This window comes from Oryctolagus cuniculus, chromosome 5, assembly GCF_964237555.1.
Source record: "Oryctolagus cuniculus chromosome 5, mOryCun1.1, whole genome shotgun sequence".
Classification (NCBI taxonomy): Eukaryota; Metazoa; Chordata; class Mammalia; order Lagomorpha; family Leporidae; genus Oryctolagus; species Oryctolagus cuniculus.
The window spans coordinates 43,727,470-43,748,704 of NC_091436.1; the positions used below are offsets into that span (position 1 = coordinate 43,727,470).

The 21,235-nt window shown below is 40.1% G+C and overlaps 1 protein-coding gene and 1 long non-coding RNA gene across 7 annotated transcripts in view; one reads left to right on the plus strand and one right to left on the minus strand.

The window, feature by feature from the left end:
* Window positions 1-632: 632 nt before the first annotated feature.
* The window catches only part of LOC100338244 (tRNA (guanine(10)-N2)-methyltransferase homolog), a 93,329-nt gene continuing 72,726 nt past the window's right edge, over window positions 633-21,235 (minus strand). For all 6 annotated transcript variants that reach the window (XM_051854366.2, XM_051854365.2, XM_051854363.2 and 3 more), the window contains one exon: window positions 633-1,399. In XM_051854366.2, coding sequence (XP_051710326.1) covers window positions 1,268-1,399 — 132 coding nt within the window. In that variant the 3' untranslated portion in view covers window positions 633-1,267. The remainder of the gene's footprint in view (window positions 1,400-21,235) is intronic.
* The window catches only part of LOC138849594 (uncharacterized), a 40,648-nt gene continuing 37,753 nt past the window's right edge, over window positions 18,341-21,235 (plus strand). The window contains exon 1 of the long non-coding RNA XR_011388536.1: window positions 18,341-18,485. This is a non-coding gene — a long non-coding RNA (uncharacterized lncRNA). The remainder of the gene's footprint in view (window positions 18,486-21,235) is intronic.

A 21,235-nucleotide genomic window follows, 5' to 3' on the forward strand; every position in this document is an offset into this window, starting at 1 on the left:
CAAAACGCCTGACCTCCACGTCTTTTGAGCTCCCAAGGTGTGCAAGTTAATATTGTGAGTTCATAAAAGTCAGTAGTAACATTAAAATAATACTAATAACATAAATAAAAATGGTCTCTGGTTAAAGAGAGAGGGTCCACTTACTGCTGCCCTGCTGAGGTACATTTGACCACCGAAGGCAGGAAAGCTATTAGCATCCTGAATTAATGGGTAGAGTGGTTTTCAAACAAGATATTTTCATGATGGACATGATGTGGACTCAGCAAACTTTCTACTTGAGGAAAAATAAAGCTTCTATTTCAAAGAGCACTGATTAGGCCTAATACCATTAGGGAACCATCAGGGACTTGTGTTGTTGTTACCACTTTTAACTATCAGTTACTTTCTAAACCAAAACTTGTGGGTAGTTAACTTGACCCACGATCAAGGCTGAGGAATGCAGGAGCAAATCCAAGGTACAGACGAGCCTCAGATGCGGACAGGCCTGGAGGAATCTGGAGTCTTCTCGGTTGTCAGGCCCTTGCCTCTTTCAACATCACTATTGTCACTGCTGGTACTTACTGTCTGGAATTTACAAATAAAAACTCATGCCTCTCATCATATCCCCGCAAAAAGTATCGAATACTACATGATTTTAGAAATTCTCAAAAGGTTTATTATTGACAACAAAAATCAGTTACAGTAAAAACCCAAATTCACTTACTTAATGAATAAATTTTTTTCTTAAGATTTATTTATTTATTTGAAAGAGAGTTTCAGAGGGGGGGTGGGTCTTCCATCCACTGATTCACTCCAGGTCTCCCACATGGATGCAGGGACCCAAGGACATGGATCATCATCATAACAGAGGGATGGATAGAAATAGAGCCGCTGGGACTCAAACCAGTATCCATATGGGATGCCGGCACTGCAGGTGGCGGCTTTATTCACTATGCCTCAGCGCCAGCCCCTGAATAAATTCTTAACCATTACTACTTGCCTTGACATCTGGTTGATATGTGTAAAAAGTCAATATTAGTTCCCTCTATAAATTGTAAAAAATATAACAATTTTGAATACAACCCCATTAATACTTAAAAGTATAAATATAAATTAAAGTTCAAAAGATATTACATTGCATACAACAAAATAGCCTCTAAAACAACAATTTCCAAGGATCTGCTTACTTTGTAGCATTTATATATACACCATAAAGTTTTAAAATAGTACAGGTTTTCTGGATCCCACATGAAAGTTCACATCCAGATGTCTTTCAAAATCTTAATGTTCACTCCTGGCTGGGTTTTTCTTCCTTGGCAATTCTTTTTGTCACTCCACTGAAATATTTCTCACGGAAGGAATTATGGCCTTGGTAGAGCAGAAAATGATCACTTCGCAGTTGTGAATACTGGTCCCGGTTCTGGAAGGTTGGAAAATACAAAACAAAAAAGCTATATAAATTATTTCTTAAGTTAGCAAGCAAGCTACTCTTAGAAAAATCTCACCGGCGATGCACATCTGTTATTATTTGAACTGGAACTGCACCATCACTTTTCATCTGCAACAAGTGTGGATGCTCAAAGTGTCTTCACCTTGGTCAATCCCTCCAATAACCCTCTGCACACAAGGCAAGTATTTTTACCAACCAGAGAGGGCAAAGAGAATCAGGCCAAGATAACACAGGCAAGATCACAACTTTCTTCTGATTCCTAGCTCAGCACCACTAAAATCCTCCGTGGCTGTGGGTAAGAATTACCAAGCAGGGAAGCGTCTACTCAAGAAAAAGGTGTCTACAATCAAATCAATGCATTTCTATCAGGCCACAGAGACACATAAAGCTCGTTAGGGGTTATAGTCATACTCAGTTAATAAACAATTCTGGCAACTTTATATAACCACGGTAGATGAAGATACAAGCCAAACATGAGACTGCCATCCATACTTTGAGGCTTCACAGGCAAACACCGACTAATGCTCAGACTGACACTTACGGGACATTGGTAACATCACCTGGGCTAGAATGGCAAACACATTTTGCATCAGAAATTTGAAGGACAGGCTGGAATTACTGAAACATCAGTTTGTCACCCAAATTTATTAGCCATTCCAAATGGTGTACAAAAATATCTAACTAGATATATGATCTCGTTTTCCAAGTACTTCTTTAACTCATATCCAGCTATGCAAGGATTAATGTGATCTTGCAAACAGATATGGAGATTCAGTCAGAAAATCTGAAGCTTGAGTTTGATCAGCAGCAGGAGCAGAATGTAGGCACTAGACAGTCCTGAGCAGCCCCACAACCACCGCCAGCCTGGTTACCATCACACCCCAGGAGGAACGGTAGCTGCCCGGCCGGCCCCAGTCACCAACACCGCAACCACAAGCAGTGGGGCCCAGACTCAGCAGATGACCCCACCCTCAGCAACACCAAAACCACACCCTGCACCACTGGCTGTGGCACACGGATCGGTGGCCCAGGTGGCCTCACATTGGCGAGGCCGGTCGGCAGGGACAAAAAGGTCATCACAACCAAAAGTTCTGGGAACAGTAAAATGACCCAACGTAAGAAACAGATATGTAGGCTAGCATTGTGGGTAAAGCCACCACCTGTAGTGCTGGCATCCTATATAGGTGCTGGTTTGAGTTCCAGCTGCTCCACTTCTGACCCAGCTCCCTACTAATACGCCTGGAAAAGCAGTGGAAGATGGTTCAACTGCTTGGGCCCCTGCACACACGTGGGTGACCAAAAGAAGCTCCTGGCTCTTGGCTTCGGATTTACCCAGCCTCGACTGTTGTGGCCATTTGGGGACTGAACCAGCAGATATCTTTCTCTGTCTCTTCCTGTCTCTTTCTCTCTCTCTCTGTAACTACATTTCAAAATAAATAAAAAAAAAAAATAAAGAAATGGATATGGCTTCATCAACAGGCATGACAGCAAGGAAGACCTGCTTGTACACCAGCCTGCATAAACAAGAATAATCCCATTAGGAGATGGAGAGACTGCAGAGTGTGATGTCACAGAACAGGTCACACAGACAGCCAGCGCTACACGTGCTGCAGGAGCTCCAGGCAAGGCAGTACATATGCAGCAAACATATCCATCCCAGACGCTGTCTGTGCCGTAGGGACCCTCCATGCAATGACCAGAATTACTGGAACAGTGCCAAGTGGGGAAAAGAACAAGGGAGCCCTTCAGAGCGTGCCCCCATAGGCCAGGACCAAGTATGCTGGCCTGACTGCATGTGTCGGGACCCCATGAGCCTACACCGCCGTATTCCCGCCCTCCCCTGCAGGGTGAAGGGATGGAAGACGCTGATGGCCCTGGTGCAGGAGAACCAGGTGGACCAGTGAGACAGAATACGCATCCGGTTCGTAGACCACCATTCCACTAGGTCCTCCTCACCAAAGACAGCCTGGAGAGCATGGCAATGAGAAGAGAAGGAAAACCAAGCAGATGCGACCCAAGGTCAGCGGGCACCTTGACCTCTGCAGCACCGTACCTTCATTTCCGAGGCAGTCGCTCAGATAACCCAGAACCACAACACAGCAAAGAGACAAGATTGGCTGATCCCGCCCCCTCCCCTCCAGCTGTTGGCTCTTTTTACTTAGAATCTATTTTGCACATGTATTTTTTAAAAATATACAAATATATAAATGATTAAAAATATTTAAAAATTCCCAAATTCATTTTATGGCAATAACTACAATATAGTTCAAATTTCTTCAAGCATTTGAAAACATGCCAATGGTTACTAACTTCAGGCTAGACGCAACTAAAGAATACTAAATGAATGTTAGTATTTGCTGGATGTTTCTTATGTGCCAAAAACTATACTAAACACTTTATACACTTTATCGAATAAAAGTCATCAGCTCTAAGTAATAAACACACTATTATTACCATGTTACAGATAAGGCATCATTGAAGAGAAGAGGCCCAAGATAACACAGCTGGTACATGGCAGGGCTGGGTTTGGACACATGGCTGTGTGACTTCAGGACTGTGTTCTTTACTACAATCCAAAGAGGCTTTCTTCAGGACTAACTTCCTCAACTTAAGGAGCTCTTAGAATGAACAGGTTGCATTAAGACTTGAGGGCTGAATTGCCTACTAAGAAAGAACTGGATCTGAAGCACTATTAACTTAGTTCTATTAACTAAGAGGATCTATTTCAGTGACATAGAGTTTTCATATCAGGAGGAGATACAGGAGCCACAGGGATGCCAAGGAGACTGACTAATAACCCTAGGAGGACTATTTCCAAGACAACAGCAATACAGAACAATGTTCTCCCATTTACCCTTGACTTACTCATTTCAATGCTTATCAAAAGTCTGACTGAGGGCACAGGAAAGGAAGGGACCTTCCATCAGCAACTCCGGGTATTAATTCTGAACTGAGTTCTATGTCAAATAAGATCACGAGAAGATTTGTCCAGCTGGGTGAGGTTAGTAACAGAACTGTTTTATATTCTGAAGCTATATCCACAGGCAGTCATGTCCCCTGCTGCTGTATTTTTCCTCATCGTTTCTGCATCTTCACCCAGTTACCAAAATCAGAACCTGGATCCAGTCCCTCTTCTCACATCTGATCAGAACTGAGTATCTCAAGGCCACTTCTCTGAACCTACAATTTCAAAACTTTAGTTCAGGTTTTCCTCATCTCTCCTCTTCTTTCCCTAAATGCCAGTCGCCCTGCCTTCAGTGGTCCCTTCTCCAATCTGTTCTCCATATTAAAACCAAACTAAATTTACTAAAATGCAAATTTAAAATGCCAGTCCCATGGCTGAAGTCCAACTGAGTTCAAAATTTCCCCAGTGTTCGACTTTTCCCTTAACATCTGGGAGTTGGATTCAATTACACATCAGTTGGCTGAATGACATCTTTCTTACCTCTCCTGAATGAGAGAAACTAGAATACTGTCAGGGAACAAAGTCTTTCCCACCTCTGCCTGTCTGTTCTCAGTTCGACCCATGGCTCCTTTAGGGCCTACAGGATCAACCTCCCCATCAAGATGCACTGTGGGTAACTTCATGTTGTACCCCAGAGCTAAGGAAGACATGGTCCAATGGAAATGTGTGATTCCACCCACATGGGAGACCTACATGGAGTTCTGGGGTTCCTGGCTTCAACATGGCAGAGAGTGGCCATTTGAGAAGTATACCATTAAATAAAAGACCTCTCTCTCTTTCTCTCCCTCTCTCTGCCTCTCTTTCTTCTTTTTGCCCATGTCATTCTGCCTTTTGAAAGGAGAGGAAGGGAGGGAAGGGAAAACACCCATGGCATTCTTTATCTCAACAGTTTAGAACAAAAGATTCCATAAGAACATAATACATGCAAAACAAGCCCTAAGCATACTGTGGGCTCTGTAGACACAGCACCAGACACAAGTACTCCTGGAAATATTGGAGAAAACCATTAACCTTGGAAATGCAACCTCAGGAGGAGTGGGGGTGGGTACAAAATCCTATATTCTTTATTTCCCAGGAAGTAGAGCAGAATCAGTATGAGGTATGTGTTGGGGTCCTATGCTGGAATGCTGTCTTTCATAAGACAGACTGACCTGACTGTGAAACAGAACATTGTTAACAGAAGCTCCTGCTAAACCCAAATGCTCCCAGTCCATTGTGCAACCAGGGATCTGGCAACAGCCTTTCCAACTACCTGCAGCACTAGCCCTGCTTCAGGGTAAGCCAGACACTCCAGGGCCCTTGACTACAAGCATCATTTAAGTGGAAAAACCACAGTTCACAAAACGTTCCTCATGAAGCATCCAGTAATCTGTGGTCTAACACACATCACCTTATACGTAGCACCACACATATAAACACCATATACTCATGAACAATTCATTTCTAAAATACACTCAGTCCACATGAAATTTACTCTACATATATGCGGGATTCAGAACTCGTTATCTCAGTGTTATGAAAACAACAAGCTCAACTTGTTTCTCTTTTCTCTCTACCTCTCTTTCATCCTATCTTTAGTTTAGTTTACCAGGGCTCACACTTGAGATGATGATATTCAACTCCACATATTTTTCATCACCTCATCCTGACTCTTCTCCATTCACATTCCCTGCCCATCTCAACCAGGAATATCTGCAGGTTTTTTTCAACTCAGTATCTCCAAGGCTAAAGTGTTTACTTACAGGGAGAAGAGCAACTTCAAGCAACACCATCTTTGACCTCCCTCACTAGCTCAAGCTTCCCCAGCATGACTTCTGGTTTCTCCAACATCTTCTAATTTATCTATCACTATCAATCATACCATCTGTGTATTATGAAACTTGAGATTCTTGCCCTTTTTTAGTTAGCAAGAAGTACCTGATGGAAAATAAAAATATTCAAAAAAATTAGGCAATGCCAAAACAAAAAATCAGTGCAAAAGGGTTACAGATCACCTTTCCCAAATTTCCTAACTATTGGTAGTAATAAAGGAGATGTGAATAAAATCTATTATGACTGTTGATTAATCTACTTTTATCATCATTTTTTTAAAACAAGAAATCAAGATTGCTCCTTTAGGAAAATGTCTGCATGTCACAAATGGCTTCTTTAAAAAAAAAAAAAAAGATTTATTTTATTTATTTGAAAGACAGAGTTACAGAGAGAGACAGAGACAGAGAGAGAGGTCTTCCATCCACCGGTTCACTTCCCAGACAGCCACAATGGCCGGAGCTGTGCCTATCTGAAGCCAGGAGCCAGGAGCTTCTTCTGGGTCTCCCATGTGGGTACAGGGGCCCAAGGACTTGGACCATCTTCCACTGTTTTCCCAGGCCACAGCAGAGAGCTGGATCGGAAGAGGACCAGCTGGGACTAGAACCAGTGCCCGTATGGGATGCTGGCACTTCAGGTTAGGGCTTTCACCCGCTGTGCCACAGCACCAGCCCCACAAATGACTTCTTAATGTTAATATACATCATCCAAATCTAACACTTAATAAGTATTGCGGGTAAAGCTGCCAGCTGCAGTGCCAGCATCCCATATGGGTACCAGTTCGAGACCCAGTTGCTCTACTTCCAATCCAGCTCTCTGCTATGGCCTAGGAAAGCAGTAGAAGATGGCCAAAGTCCTTGGGCCCCTACACCAATGTGGGAGACCTGGAAGAGGCTCCTGGCTCCTGGTTTTGGATCGGCGCAGCTCCGGCCGTTGCGGCCAACTGGGGAGTGAACCAGAGGATGGAATACCTCTACCTCTCTCTCTCTCTCTCTCTCTCTCTCTGTGTAACTGTGACTTTCAAATAAATAAATAAATCTTTTTTAAAAAAAAAGACAATTAGCAACTGCAAGTATTAAAAGAAATATGCAAGTTCTAATTCAAAAAAGGAATTAGATATGTGTTTCATATAATTATTTAATTGTATGCAGATTATCATCTAAATTTTGTAGATAGGGAAATGAGGCTAGAAGAGTTTAAGTGACTTTACAGAGGTCATGCAGCTAGCAAGTAGCACTGCCAAAATCATAGCCTAAATCAGATTTCAGAGCTTGTGCAGTTTCCACTATACTTCTCTCCCTTTTTTTTTTTTTAAGTAGAAATTACACAAAACAATGGCTAGAGAGTTAATTTCCCATATAGATTAATGGGTCATACAAAATGGAGTTTGACATTTAGAGGACGTTCCTTGTTGAAGAGCAACGTTACAGTAGCACGTATTTCAGATCTAAACTTCTAGACAGAACCCTTTTAACCACTGTCACACCCAACCAGTTTCCTGTCCTATCAGTACTAATTCTAAGCATAAACCACTGGGGAATTTTAACACACTTGCCAAGGAAACCTAAGAAAGCCTTGCAAATCAGAAGTCTACTTTTATGTGTATACTACCCTCTGCTGGCTGAATCAAGCAACTTCTTTCTAGTATCTTCTCAAGTGGATGCACACTGTTGGACACAGCAGACCACACTTATGCCAGTCAGGAGTGCTCTGTTTCCCCAGCTGTTTGTAAGTTCTAGAGTCATACAGCCCAACCTGATGAGCATGGCCTGCCTCCTCGGGGCGCAGGAGCATTAGCATTTATTCACACCGTTTCATTTTGCAAGAACGAGATGGTAACATACAAATATGAATTCATCTTTGTGATCCCAAGGTGTGTTCCTATCATCTGTGCCAGCTAGCCCTACAAAATTATTCTGCCCGACAACAAAGAAAAAGTATATACAAATTGTACTCTAAAGTGTAATAAGTTCTCAAGAAAAGAAACAAAACTGTTATGTTCCACAGTAACATTTGAAACCAACACTGTGGATACAAGTATTGATTCTCTGGATTATTACCACGACAATGTGTTTGAGTTTCTCAAACTGAGCCTCACAAACTGCTCAGACTTCACAGATTCTTCCCTGAGAATGCCACTCAGTTAAAATTCCCTTCCTAATTCCTGCCTACTAGAAATCTACCATTCTCTTCTCGCACCTACCACTCAAATAAAGGGAAGGTATCTTAATTTTCACCAGTAGGTCGATTCAGTGGTAGTTTTGGTTTGCTTCTCACGAGGAATGAGGCGTAGGGATCAGAGGATTGAAATGTTCTTATTGCACTGATTTTTGAAGAGTAATGGCAGAGTAATGACAAAATTCAGTGTATCTTTGTACAAAACTTTTGGCTAGCTATAACTATCTGTTCTTTCTCTGCCTTCAAAGGGATGATTTAAACACTGTTGAATATAACTATGTAACTTTTCACTCTAGGAGGGCCCCAAATAATCACTGAACAGTTAATATTCATTCCATAAATATTTATTGAGTGGTAAGCAAGAGTCAAGGTCTGTGAATTCAACAGCCAGAGCACTGGTGGGGAGACAGACATGAGACCACCCGAGCACAAACATGTAAGCCATGATGAGACACGGGGAGACCTGAAGGAGCTACCTATGGAGATGAGCTGCAGGGAAAGCCAGCTTCCCCAAGGAAGCAGCCTTCATCTGAGACCGAGAGGTTGAGTTCAACAGGCACAGAAAGGGCGGGCAAGAAATGTTCCAGGGAGAGGAAACACGTGTGACCTAAGACTGAACAGAGGCGAGTCCATCCTGGGACCTGAAAGAAGGTGCACGTGCTGAAGGCTCAGTGAGCCAAGGGGAGGGCGGCACAAAGGGAAACTGGAGCGGGGCCAGGGGCAAGCCGGGCTGGCCTGCAGGCTATGTGAAGGACTCTGACCTTTATTCTAATTCCACAGGAAGTCACTTGTGAGATCTGCATGAGTTTCACTATCTCGTTGGGTTCTGACAGATACTCTCGGCACTGTGCAGGAAGTGGGATAGAGGTAGAAATGCAAACCCAGGGAAACCAGTTGGAAGAGCTCTGCAGAGCCCAGGAAAGGAGCACTGCACCAAAACTACCGTCCGTGCCGCTGTCCCGGGCCAGACTTCTGAAAAGTTTGCTTTAACTCTTGTCTCCCTCAATCCAACTACCCGTAAGTCACCCAGGCCTGCCCTCAAAACTCTCAGTTCCGTCCTATCTCCACCATCTCCCATTCTGCCTTCCTTGGCTTATGGCCTCACCATCTTTTCATGGCCATGCCAGGAATCTCCTCACTAGTGTCACAGGTGATCTTCCCACAACTCAAATTCCCCTCCGAAGGGAAGAAAGGGTGACTGTCAGGAGGCCGCTCGGTGCTCCAGTCATGCAGAAGTTCCGCAGGTTCCCCACGGGCACTGCAACCAGTGTAGGATGGTATCTTCCCTACCACAGGACCACCTCCTCAGGCAGGTGCTCTCCTGCCCACCCAACACCAAAGATTACTGCAGAACATGACATACTGCTGGAATGGCTCCCGTGCCCCTCTCTCCTGATGTCCAAGTTTGCTCAGGATAAGGACTTAGCCTTATTAGACTGCATAGCCCAACACTGGGCACAAATGGTGCCAATAACACACAATGAATGATGAAAGTCATGGCTTTCCCCTTAGGGAATATGCAATGAAGTCAGGGAGGGAGGAAAGTACATTGAACTAAGAAAAGTACGTGAACGTAAATGTAAATGACGTTGTTCTCCTTTTTTTAGAGTAGCTTTTCCAAAGTCTCACCTGTCCTTAAATTCCTACATTCATTTATTCACTCTCAGGAAAAACACACAACCCTCTCCCGGAGGTAACAGCAGTCCTCAGGTACTTGCTTAACCCTAAAGCCTCATCTTTCACGCCAGCCCCTACCATGCTTAGACTAAAGCCAAAATGCTTCCGTGGCATCCTTTATGGATGCCAGAAGCTAACGTTATGGAACCCCCAAAACTTCAGAGAAACTACCTAAGGCTCATCACCAATTTATAAAATGACCGTCCTTCACAAATAAGAGATCTCCCCTTCCCAGGGCCTGCAGTTGCAGAACTCCGCAGTCATGCAGCAGCACACCAAATGGCTTCTATTTTAATTACAGGTTGGGTTTAAGTCGTCCTTTTACTCACTGACAGTTCCTGATAATGAGATAATGATTTCTTCCACCTCTCTAGTATTAACCTTAAGTCATTTATATTCTCCAAGTGACAGCAGTTTATATAAAACAGCAGTTTCATTGCAAACACTTGAATACAAATGGTTTGTGAAACTTAACCTACGATAAGTGAAAACCTTGATGCTGTCACCATGGTGAAAGCCACCAACCTGGTGGTGCTCATCTAATTTTGTTAGGAAAGACATTTAGATTCACAGAACAGATTAAAGCTACGATATGTATTCCTAAATAAGGTGTGAGGAAGAAGGCAAAGAGATGGAAGAGAAAAACAGCAGCTGATCTGCTTTCTTGTAATCAGCAGAGAGTGAAATGAAACGTGAATGACAGTGCTGAATAGAAAGGCCTCAGTTCAGCTGCAGGGTAATTATCCATGTCCGGCTTTTGTTTAAAAATCCTGCTCTCCTTATCAAAGCTTCCCACTGTTCTGCATCTGGTACTGGACAGTAGCTATAGAAACCACTTGTGCTAAAGTTATACAACTATAAACAGCACTAGGCCATTTCCAAACCAAGGACAAGCAGGTCAAAAGTCTGGCATCCAATACTGTTAAGAGAAACCTCTGGTATTATTAGTAGGAATAAGGCAAAGTGGGAAATCTTTACCTTTAAATCACATCTTTACATATAATCTATTCTTTAAAAAATATTTCATTACTGTGAAAATACTAAGTTGCCTAAAAGTCTATGAAGATATTTTAACATATATTTAAATCTTAATATCTAGAGTTCTCAATGAGTGACAATTAACAGTTGAACTTTGACATCTAGCACTCAGCACATAATTTCTTCCTAATTATAAAAAGGACACTGTGGATATTTACACATATCACTATGATACGTAGGAATTAGCACTTTTTACATGCTATCTACCAAAATCCATATAAAATTCAGAACTTAATCTCAAGTATTACAAGAATACACAATATAAAAATTTAATAATTTACTTGATATTGTATTATTTAATTGAAATTAAGAAGAATCTCACTTAAGCAACAAAAGAGGAGTAATAGACTAAGACATGTACAAGCAAGTGTATACTCTTTCACTTCAATTTGGAGACCATTCCTCTCTTAGGTAAGTTTTTTAAATCTCTACAATTCATTAGAAGAAAAATAAAAATGCATATACATTTATATTTATATAAAGATCAAACAAAGCTAAAACTATTTTGCTTAGGGATGAATTTACCAGTGGTAATATTACAAAGGAAAGCAAATTCCTGTTAACACACATCCTGAGAGGCAGTAGATGACGCTCTGAGTACTTGGGTCTTGGCCACCCATGTGGGAAACCCAGATGGAGTTTCAGGCTTGGGCTTTTGCTGTGGGCATTTGAGGAGTAAACCAGCAGACAGAATATCTCTGTCTCTGTCTCTCAGGCTTTCAAATAAATAAAAACTTTTAAAAGATATCAGAATGGTGGCTACACCTGCAAAGGGAGGTGTTTGTGAGCAAACAGTATGCTGCAGTACTCTGTAATCTTCACCTTGATGTAATGACTACATAGATATTCACTTTATAATTATTCATTAAATGGTATGTTTATGTTTAAGTCAAAAAATAAGACGAAAAACTCAGGGTTGAAGTTTTGGCATGTCACAGAATGAAAAGTGGATACAAGCTCATGTTTCAAACTTGAAAAACACTAGAAAGATAATTCTAAAGTTACATAACCATATATTAGATCAAGAAAAATAATCTTAAAAGTACAAAGCAGGAAATCTGTCACTCATGTAAGAATTATAAAAGAAGCACCAGAGGATGATATTGACTCTGCCTAGAGACTTTCCATTTCCCTAAACCATTCATACCTTGGGATCCCTGAATCTTATTTGCACTTTGCAACTGATCTATACCTAAGATTCTATCACACTAGTATTTTAAAGACTGTTTTACTGTCATAGCTCGAAAACATGAGCATTAGAGCTAGACCATATGCTCTCTCTGCCTTCAATTAACTGTTCATTCCTACAAATAAAACAGTGCAACCTGAGTTGCAGGATTCAGATATCTTCATTGATTGCCTTTCCTGGAACTGGTGAAGAACAGACTTTTGCTTCTTCTTGGTATACCAGAAACAATTATTTACAACCATTGAGACAGAACAAACTTAACAAAAGAAAAAAAAAATCCAGTTTGGCAAATAATTTAGTTGCAGACTTAAAAAAAAAAAAAAAGTGAAATGATGATCCTCCAACGTTAAAACTCAAGACAAAGTCCCATTAGCAGCAAAAGCAAATTCATTTAGAGTATCTACTTCTAGAAGGTTTTTCCAAACACCTCAAACTAAAATATAACGCAAATTTCTTTCCATTTGACTTCCTTTGCTAAATGATTGCTTTAAATGTTTCTCTCTCTCTCCCCTCCTCTCTTGTGCCACATTTTGACAATAATGAATATTTGTTAATGTTAAGATCCTGACTGAGTTTATGTCCAATTACCATAGCACATCCTTACTTAGTGTCATCCTTATTTTTCCAATCAATAAATGATGTATCATCTATATCCTAGCAAAGGGTATGTCTATCTAATCTTTCATAGGACTAATCAAAAGCAAAATCCACATTACTAACAACAGATAGGCAACTATCACAGAATATTTCAGAAGGAAAAAATTAACCAGGAAGAAGCATGTTTAATTTGTCAATAAAAAATACAGCTAACATTGTCAATCCTGAGAAAAAATTAATGCATAATGAAAATAGTCACACACATTATGCTAACACAACAGCACAGTTTATAATGAGCAATGGTAATATCATTCTTTTTTTTTTTAAGATTTTATTTTTCTTTATTTATTTGAGAGGTAGAGTTACAGACAGTGAGAGGGAGAGACAGAAAGAGAGGTCTTCCATCCAATGGTTTACTCCCCAAATGGCCGCAACGGCCGGAGCTGCACCAATCCGAAGCCAGGAGCCAGGAGCTTCTTCCTGGTCTCCCATACGGGTGCAGGGGCCCAATGACTTGGGCCATCCTCTACCACTTTCCCAGGCCACAGCAGAGAGCCGGATTGGAAGAGGAGCAGCCAGGACTAGAACTGGCACCCATAAGGGATGCCAGCGCTGCAGGCAGAGGATTAACCCACTGCGTCACGGTGCTGGCCCCTATAATATCACTCTAATATGTAAACTGCATAGAATGAAGACTTAGTTTCTTCAACTTCAAGGCATCCACAAGTCTGTTCTCAGGTGACCCCAGGGTAGATTCTCTCCCTTCCTCATTTAAAAAATATTGTTATAGTGTTAATGGTTCCTTCTCCCTTTTCAGCTTCCTTGAGTCAAAACCCTCAATTCGGGGCACATACCATTCTGATCACTGAATTCATCTGCCTCATGTACTAGACTCTTTCACTCAATCCAAAAAAAAAGCAAAAAAAAAAAAAAAGTAAACTTTCATCACTTGCCACTGTGACCTTCCAATAGCCCCTCATTAAACCAGCTCTACTATAAAATGACAACTGATTTATACAGTAGTATAACTTCAGTCTAAGTTAAAATCCATACGATATCCAGAACTAAACTTACCTATACTTAGTACTTCATAAATTACTAGAAATTTGTGATAGCACATCAGGTACAGAAGTCATGGAAGACGGATTGGCACTGTGGTGCAGTGGGGTGCTGTGACACCAGCATCCCATATGAGAACACCAGCGGGAGTCTCGGCTGTAACACTTCTAATCTAGCTTTCTGCTAATGTACCTGAGACAGCTGAGACAGCAGAAGATGATAGCCCAAGCAAGTGGGAGACCAGGATGAAGTTCCTGACACCTGGTTTCAGCCTGGTCCAGCTCTGGCTGTTGTGACCATTTGGGGAATGAGTCAGTGAATGGAAGATCTCTCTCTCTCTGTGTCACTCTGCCTTTCAAATTACTAGATAAGTGACTCCTTTTTTTTTTTCTTTTTTCTTCTTTTTTTTTTTTTTTTTTTTTTGACAGGCAGAGTTAGACAGTGAGAGAGAGAGAGAGAAAGGTCTTCCTTCCATTGGTTCACCCCATAAATGGCTGCTATGGCTTCCTCCTGGTCTCCCATGCGGGTGCAGGGCCCAAGCACTTGGGCAATCCTCCACTGCCTTCCTGGGCCACAGCAGAGAGCTGGACTGGAAGAGGAGCAACCGGGACAGAATCCGGTGCCCCGACCAGGTCTAGAACCTGGGGTGCTGGTGCCGCAGGCGGAGGATTAGCCTAGTGAGCTGTGGCACCGGCCAGTAACTCTTTTTTTAAAAGGGCATAAAATAGGGTACATGGTGGTTCATTTGATGCAATGCTAATTTAAATAAATTTTTTATATTTAAAATATTATCTATTATAGAACAGACTATATTACATGAATATTTTTGAAAAATTTCAAGGAAATCTTGAGAAGGGTTACTTGGGGTATATTCTCATCTGTTCAAGGAGATTCTGGTAGAAAAGGTTGTGTTAGGTGACTTTCATTGAAGACATAACTATTAATCTCATAGTCTGATCTGCTCTGAACAATCCTGGAGATCAGCATTTTTATCCTAGGAATTTTACTTTACTATGCTTTTTAAAGTTTATTTGTTTGTTTGAAAGTCAGTGTTACAGAGAAAGGGAGAGACGGAGAGATCTTCCATCTGCTGATTTATTCCCCAAAGTGGCTGCAATAGCCAGGGCAGGGCCTAGCTGAAGCCAGGAGCCAGGAGCTTCTTCTGGCTCTCCCACATGGGTAGCAGGGTCCCAAACAATTGGGCTATCTTCCACTGTTTTTCCCAAGCCATTAGCAGGGAGCTGGATAGGAAGTGGACCAGCCAGGACTCAAACAGTGCCTATGTGGGATGCCAGCATCACAGACTGCAGCTTTATGGACTACACCATAACGCCAGTTCCTATCTTAGGAATTTTATGAGAAAATGAATTTTACAGGAATAACCACTGTGACCACAATCCTATATAGCAATATAACTATTTAATGTGTCGAGAGAACAAATGAGTGGTAGTAAAATTAAATGACCAGTGCACAGCAGGTTAGACTGCCGTTTGTAGTTCCTAGCTTCCCATATAGGAGCCAGTTCAAGTCCTGGCTGCTCCACTTCCGATCCAGCTCTCTGCTAATGGCACCTGGGAAAGCAGCGGCAGATGGCCAAAGTACTTGGGCCCCTATACTCACAGGAGAGACTCAGATGAAGCTCCTAGCTCCTGGTTTTGGCTTTGTCCAGCCCTGGCCATTGTGGCCACATGGGGAGTGAACCAACAGATTAAGATTTCTCTCCTTCTGTCTGTCTCGCTCTCTGTGTCTGACTTTCAAATAAATACATTTTTTTAAGTACTACTTTTCATTCTCTTGACTTTCAGAATCCATCAATAGGAAATAAACCTGGCTCTTCCTCTCAGGCAATTTCATGATTTTAACACACTAATCAAGAACTTCCTTCTTTAGGACTTAGGCACAATAAGCAAGCCTAAAAACTATTTTGTAAGATATCCATACTCTTTAGACATGCTAGTTGTAACTTAAGTTTACATTTTAAAAGGGGGGAAAGGAGAATATTTTATAACAACATATCCAATGGACCAGAAGTTATACTGAAGTTAAACCTAACAAGTGAGAAATCAAAAATGAAAGGAGTATGCTAAAGTGCAAAAATCTAAAATTAATAGTCTTTCATTGCCAAAGTCAACAATGCTGAACAAGCCTGTGAATAATTTGTTAGATGCCTGTGAGAACTGTTTGACAATTTTATGTCATCACTTGTATTATAAAAGACTAGGATCTTGCTGCAATTATACACATCCTTCTCCATACAAACAGAAGGTAGAAATGAAGTAATTAATCAAAAACCAAACAAGATTAATTTAATATGACAAAGTATTTTCAGTTATAGTAAATTCTATCCTAGTTAAAACTCACTGATTAAATTTGGTCTTAGAGAATGAAGGCCATTTCAAAAAATAGCTACAGCATTAGACTTTTCCTTTTTGCCTTTTTTTTTTTTTAACATTTATTTAGTTGAAAGAGTGACACAAAGGGAAAGACAGAGAGAAATCTATGCATTAATTTATTTCCCAAATTTCCACAACAGCCACATTTAGATCAGGCCAAAGCCAGGAGCCAGGAGCCAGGACTCCCTCCTGGTCTCCCACATGTGTATTGTATACAATATGTATACAATATTTACATATGAATTGAATATGAAATCAAAAATTATTAAATCTAATATTAATGTGTCCATCGCCTTCCCAAGCACATTACCAGGAAGCTGGATCAGAAGCAGAGCAGTCACAACTTGAACTGGCCCCATGGAATGCTGGCTTTGCAAGTGGTGCCTTAACCTGCTGCGGCACAAGGCTAGTTCCCTTTTCCTTATTTTCTCAAAAAATCTGAAGTAGGGACTGGCCAAGCTCTGGTCATTGTGGCCATTTGAGGAGTGAACAATGGAGGGAAGATCCCTCTATTTCTCCCTCTTGCTGTGTGTAACTCTTGCCTTTCAAATAAATCAATCTTTAAAAAACAAAGAATTTGAAATTCTTTATAAAGGAAGTGATAAAAGAATACCTGACAAAAATTAGGATACCCAAGTTAAATGCCTTTTTTTTAATCATTTTAATATAGGACTGAAATTCTCAAAAGCCTACTTTTCCTTGAGTTTCAAATTTGCTTAGAGAAACATAAATCTGGAAAAAAATACAAGGCTTTCTTAAACAAATTAAACTCAAGGGAAAACAAATATGGAATTAGTTCACAGTAGGTCTTAATTTTTTAGTTTTTCCACTAAAATAGCAATGGCTAATTTATTATGTAGCTCCACTAGTTATTAAAGAACTTTTTTTGTATCTTCTTCCTTCCAATTCTTTGAAACACTACGTGGGCCACACAATAAAGAATGCTGATGCCATTACTTTACTTTCTAATATCCAGATTTAAATTGTAAAATATAAAGATAATATTTTTATTACAAATATTACTCCTGTAATAATATAAATATTAGTTACTGTGACCACTATGAATTCAAACGATTACATTAAATGCTATGATCTCTAAGAGCTACAATATTACCATTTTGAATTATCAAGTGCATCACTTCCCTCAAAAAACACCAGGAAACAATGTATATATGAAAAGTTACTGACCTGGGAGGAGAAGAAAAGCATATTCTAATACAAGTGTGCCTCAAAAACTTGATAAAGATGGTCAGTGTGTGGCATAGCAGGTTAAGCCACCATCTGCAGTGGCAGCACCCTATATGGGTGCTAGTTTAAGTAATGGCTTCTCCACTTCCAATCCAACTTCCTGCTAATGTGCCTACAAAGGCAGTTGAAGATAGCCCAAGTGCTTGGGTGCCTGCACCCACATGGCAGATCCAGATGAAGCTCTTGACTCCTGGCTTCAGCCTGGCCTAGCCCTGGCTATTGTGGTCACTTGGGGAATGAACCAGTGGATGAAGATCTCTCTCTCTCTAATTCCAATTTTCAACATAAATAAATAAATCTTTAAAAAAATATGTATACAATATTTACATATGAAATGAATATATAAAAAATTATTAAATCTAATATTAAAATTTTTAAATGATAAACTTATTTTAGAGCAAAAAATTTTTGAAAGCTATGCACATGAAGGGTCCTATAAAAGCTCATGAAACATACATATTATGAAAAACTATGCATGGATTCAAAATTTTGTATACCATAATAAACATCTTTTAATTCAAGTTCCATGAACTTTTAAAAGTGCCCTCATATTAGAGAAGCCTTTTATTCCACAAGATAAATATTGGCAATGGTTAATGCTATAGAGTGATTTGTATCCTTCACTAAAATTCCTACTTTGAAGCCCCAACCACTACCATGTCTATATTTGGAGATAGGACCTTTAAAGAGGTAATTATGATGAAATAAGGTAATATGGGTGAGGTCCTAATCCAACGGGACTGATGTCCTCAAAAAAATAAAGACACCAGGAGGGCAGCTACACAGAGGAAAAGCCATGTGAGATCACAGCCAGAAGGTGGACGATATGCAACTCAGGCAGAAAGGCCCCACAGAAACCCACCCTGCCAGCACCTGCATCCTGAACTTCCAGGTTCCAGAACGGTGAGACAATAATTTCCAATAATTTAGCCACCCAATCTGTGGTATTCTTGGAAGCCCAAATAGACCAATACACTTAGCTAACTGAAAAAGTTAATAAAGCAGGAAAAAATTAAAATACCTTGTAGGGGCAAGTGCTTAGCCTAGCAGTTAAGACATTGGCTGAGATGCCTATGTCCCACACTTGAGTGCTTGGGTTTGATGCCCAGCTCTGGCTCCTGACTCCAGCCTTTTTGCTGACTTTGAGTAGTAAACCAGCAGATGGAAGTTCTATCTCCCAATTTATCTGTCTCTCTTTCAAATAAACAATTAAAAAAAGTTTTATAAGCACATTAAAATTCTTTTTAAACTTTTTAAAAGTGTTAGTTGAAAGGCAGAGAAACAGAGGCAGACAGAGCTATTCTACCACTGTTTAATCCCCAAATGCCCACAACAGCCAGGGCAGGGTCAGGCCAGAGCCAGGAGCTCAAAACACAAGTAGAGTCTCCCATGTGGATGGTAATAATCCAAGTACTTGAGTTATCATCTGCTTTCCAGGGTGTGCAATAGCAGAAAGCTAGAATTAGAAGTGAAGTCAGGACTTAAACCCAAGCATTCTAGTATGGAGTACAGGTGTCACAAGCAGTATAGTAACCATATATTAACCACTACATCCAACATCCATACCTTATTTAACTTAAATTGCATATTCAAGGCAGGCATTTAGCCTAGCGGTTAAGATTACTTTATCCCATTTCAGAGCGCCTAGGTTTCATGGCTGGCTGTGGCAGACTCTGGGAGGCAGCAATGATGATTCAAATGATTGGGTTCCTGCTGCCCATCAGAGGGACCCAGATTAAGCTTCTGGCTCCTGGTTTTGTTAAAGGCATCCAGCTGGGGTGTGAATGAGCATACGTGAATGCTAATTTTTTTAAATAATATATTAACTTATTAATCTTTTGATATAAAATCAAGACTTATGAAGATTTCTAATTTTAGCTTCTATGAAATGATGTCAGAATTTACAAGATTCATCAAGTAATCTGAGTACAGAAATCCAGATTGTGGTATCTTTTCCTCTAACCCACATCAAACTGAGAGTCCTTTGTAACAACTCACTTTATCCTGTGTTTCTAAAATATTAAATTTAGTTTTTATATGGATCATAACTTTATTAATAATCTTGTATCCACTGGCCTAATCAGCATTTAATCAGGTTACACAATTGCTATAACAAATACACCACCATAATTGGCTCTAGGAACACCCTAACTGACTCTTAGAAAATGGACAATTCAGTTGGTAGGGGCAGATGTATACAGACCTAGCAAAGACCACACGAGCTGAAAGTAGGAAACACATTACAGGCATTAGGCAGTACGCTTCAGAGCAGGAATGGGCTGGTGTCGATTAAGCAACTAAGTTTGGAATGGATGTTAGATAAGAGGGGTTCTACTATATACATGAAAAAATATTGATTATCCCAAATCACTACTTTAGAAGTTGTCACTGTATCCAACAATTTGGGAACCACTCTTGGAACTTCTGAATCTGCAGTGTTTACAGGTAAGCCATCATCCTTGGAATGGGATTTGATTTCCAAAAGAAAAAAACAAAAAAAAAACCTTTAACCAAGTAAGTAAACTGTGCAGGACAAAATGAGAATAGCAATGTCTAGTTAAATCATTTGAAAAAAAAAAGACCTTATGATAAAACAAAATCACTGCTTAATATGAGTGTTTATTTAAATGTAAATCTAGTTGAACAACTAAGACAAAAATAGGATGAGTACAAAGACATTCCACAGTATCTGTCATTTAAACATAAACTTCTAGTATCTTTGCTTTAAAAATGACTACCACACACTCTCATTTTAGCAACACTACATATACCAATAAATCTGTGTGTATATACAATATGTACCATATACAGTAGATACCAGTCAACTACTTATACACATTTAGCTTAGCTTTTTGAAGTACTCTGACCTTACAGTCTGATTACTGAGGATATTTTATGGCACACTGAAAATTCTGAACATTATTCATGCTATAAGGGTCACTAAAAGATTTGACATAATAAAATGACATAAGAAATGCAGTATTTTAGGAAGAATCATTTAACAGATAAGAATTAGAAGTGTGAAGGAGAGATCATTTAGGAAACCATTGGTATAATATATTGATAATATAGTATTAAATTAAAGGCAAATGGCAATAACAAAGATAAAAAGAGTGATATAAAATTAAATATGTATAAAAATGATGCTAATATTAATCTTCATTACTATGAAAGAATCCCTAAGTTGAGGATTGGATGAAAACAAACCAAATGTGAGTAGAGAGGTGAATGAGTGTGGTAAAATCTTCAGATACTACCACCCTCCTATCTAAAGCAAAGATGGGGCCCATCCATGTTTCCAGTACATTTGGGAGAGCTTTGGTTGTAAATTCATAGATGTAGAGGCCAAGAGTATGTTGTAGATTTAAGTAAGCTCCAACACAAAGCATTTTTCATAACAGTTTTGATCTGTTCCAGAAATAACAAGATGCTTTGCTCTTTCTTCTCTAACATAAATGTTACCAGAGAAGAGAGAGACAGAAAGATACTATGTGTTGAGCCCTAGCAGATAGGGCTTTCCTTCCTTCCTTATACAAAGTAACATTGTCTCTTCATTACAGCCTGCAATCAAGTAGGTTCTGCTTTTGGAAAAAAACAAAAAACAAAAAACAAAAAACAAACAAACAAAAAAAAACCAAAAAACGGGTAACTAA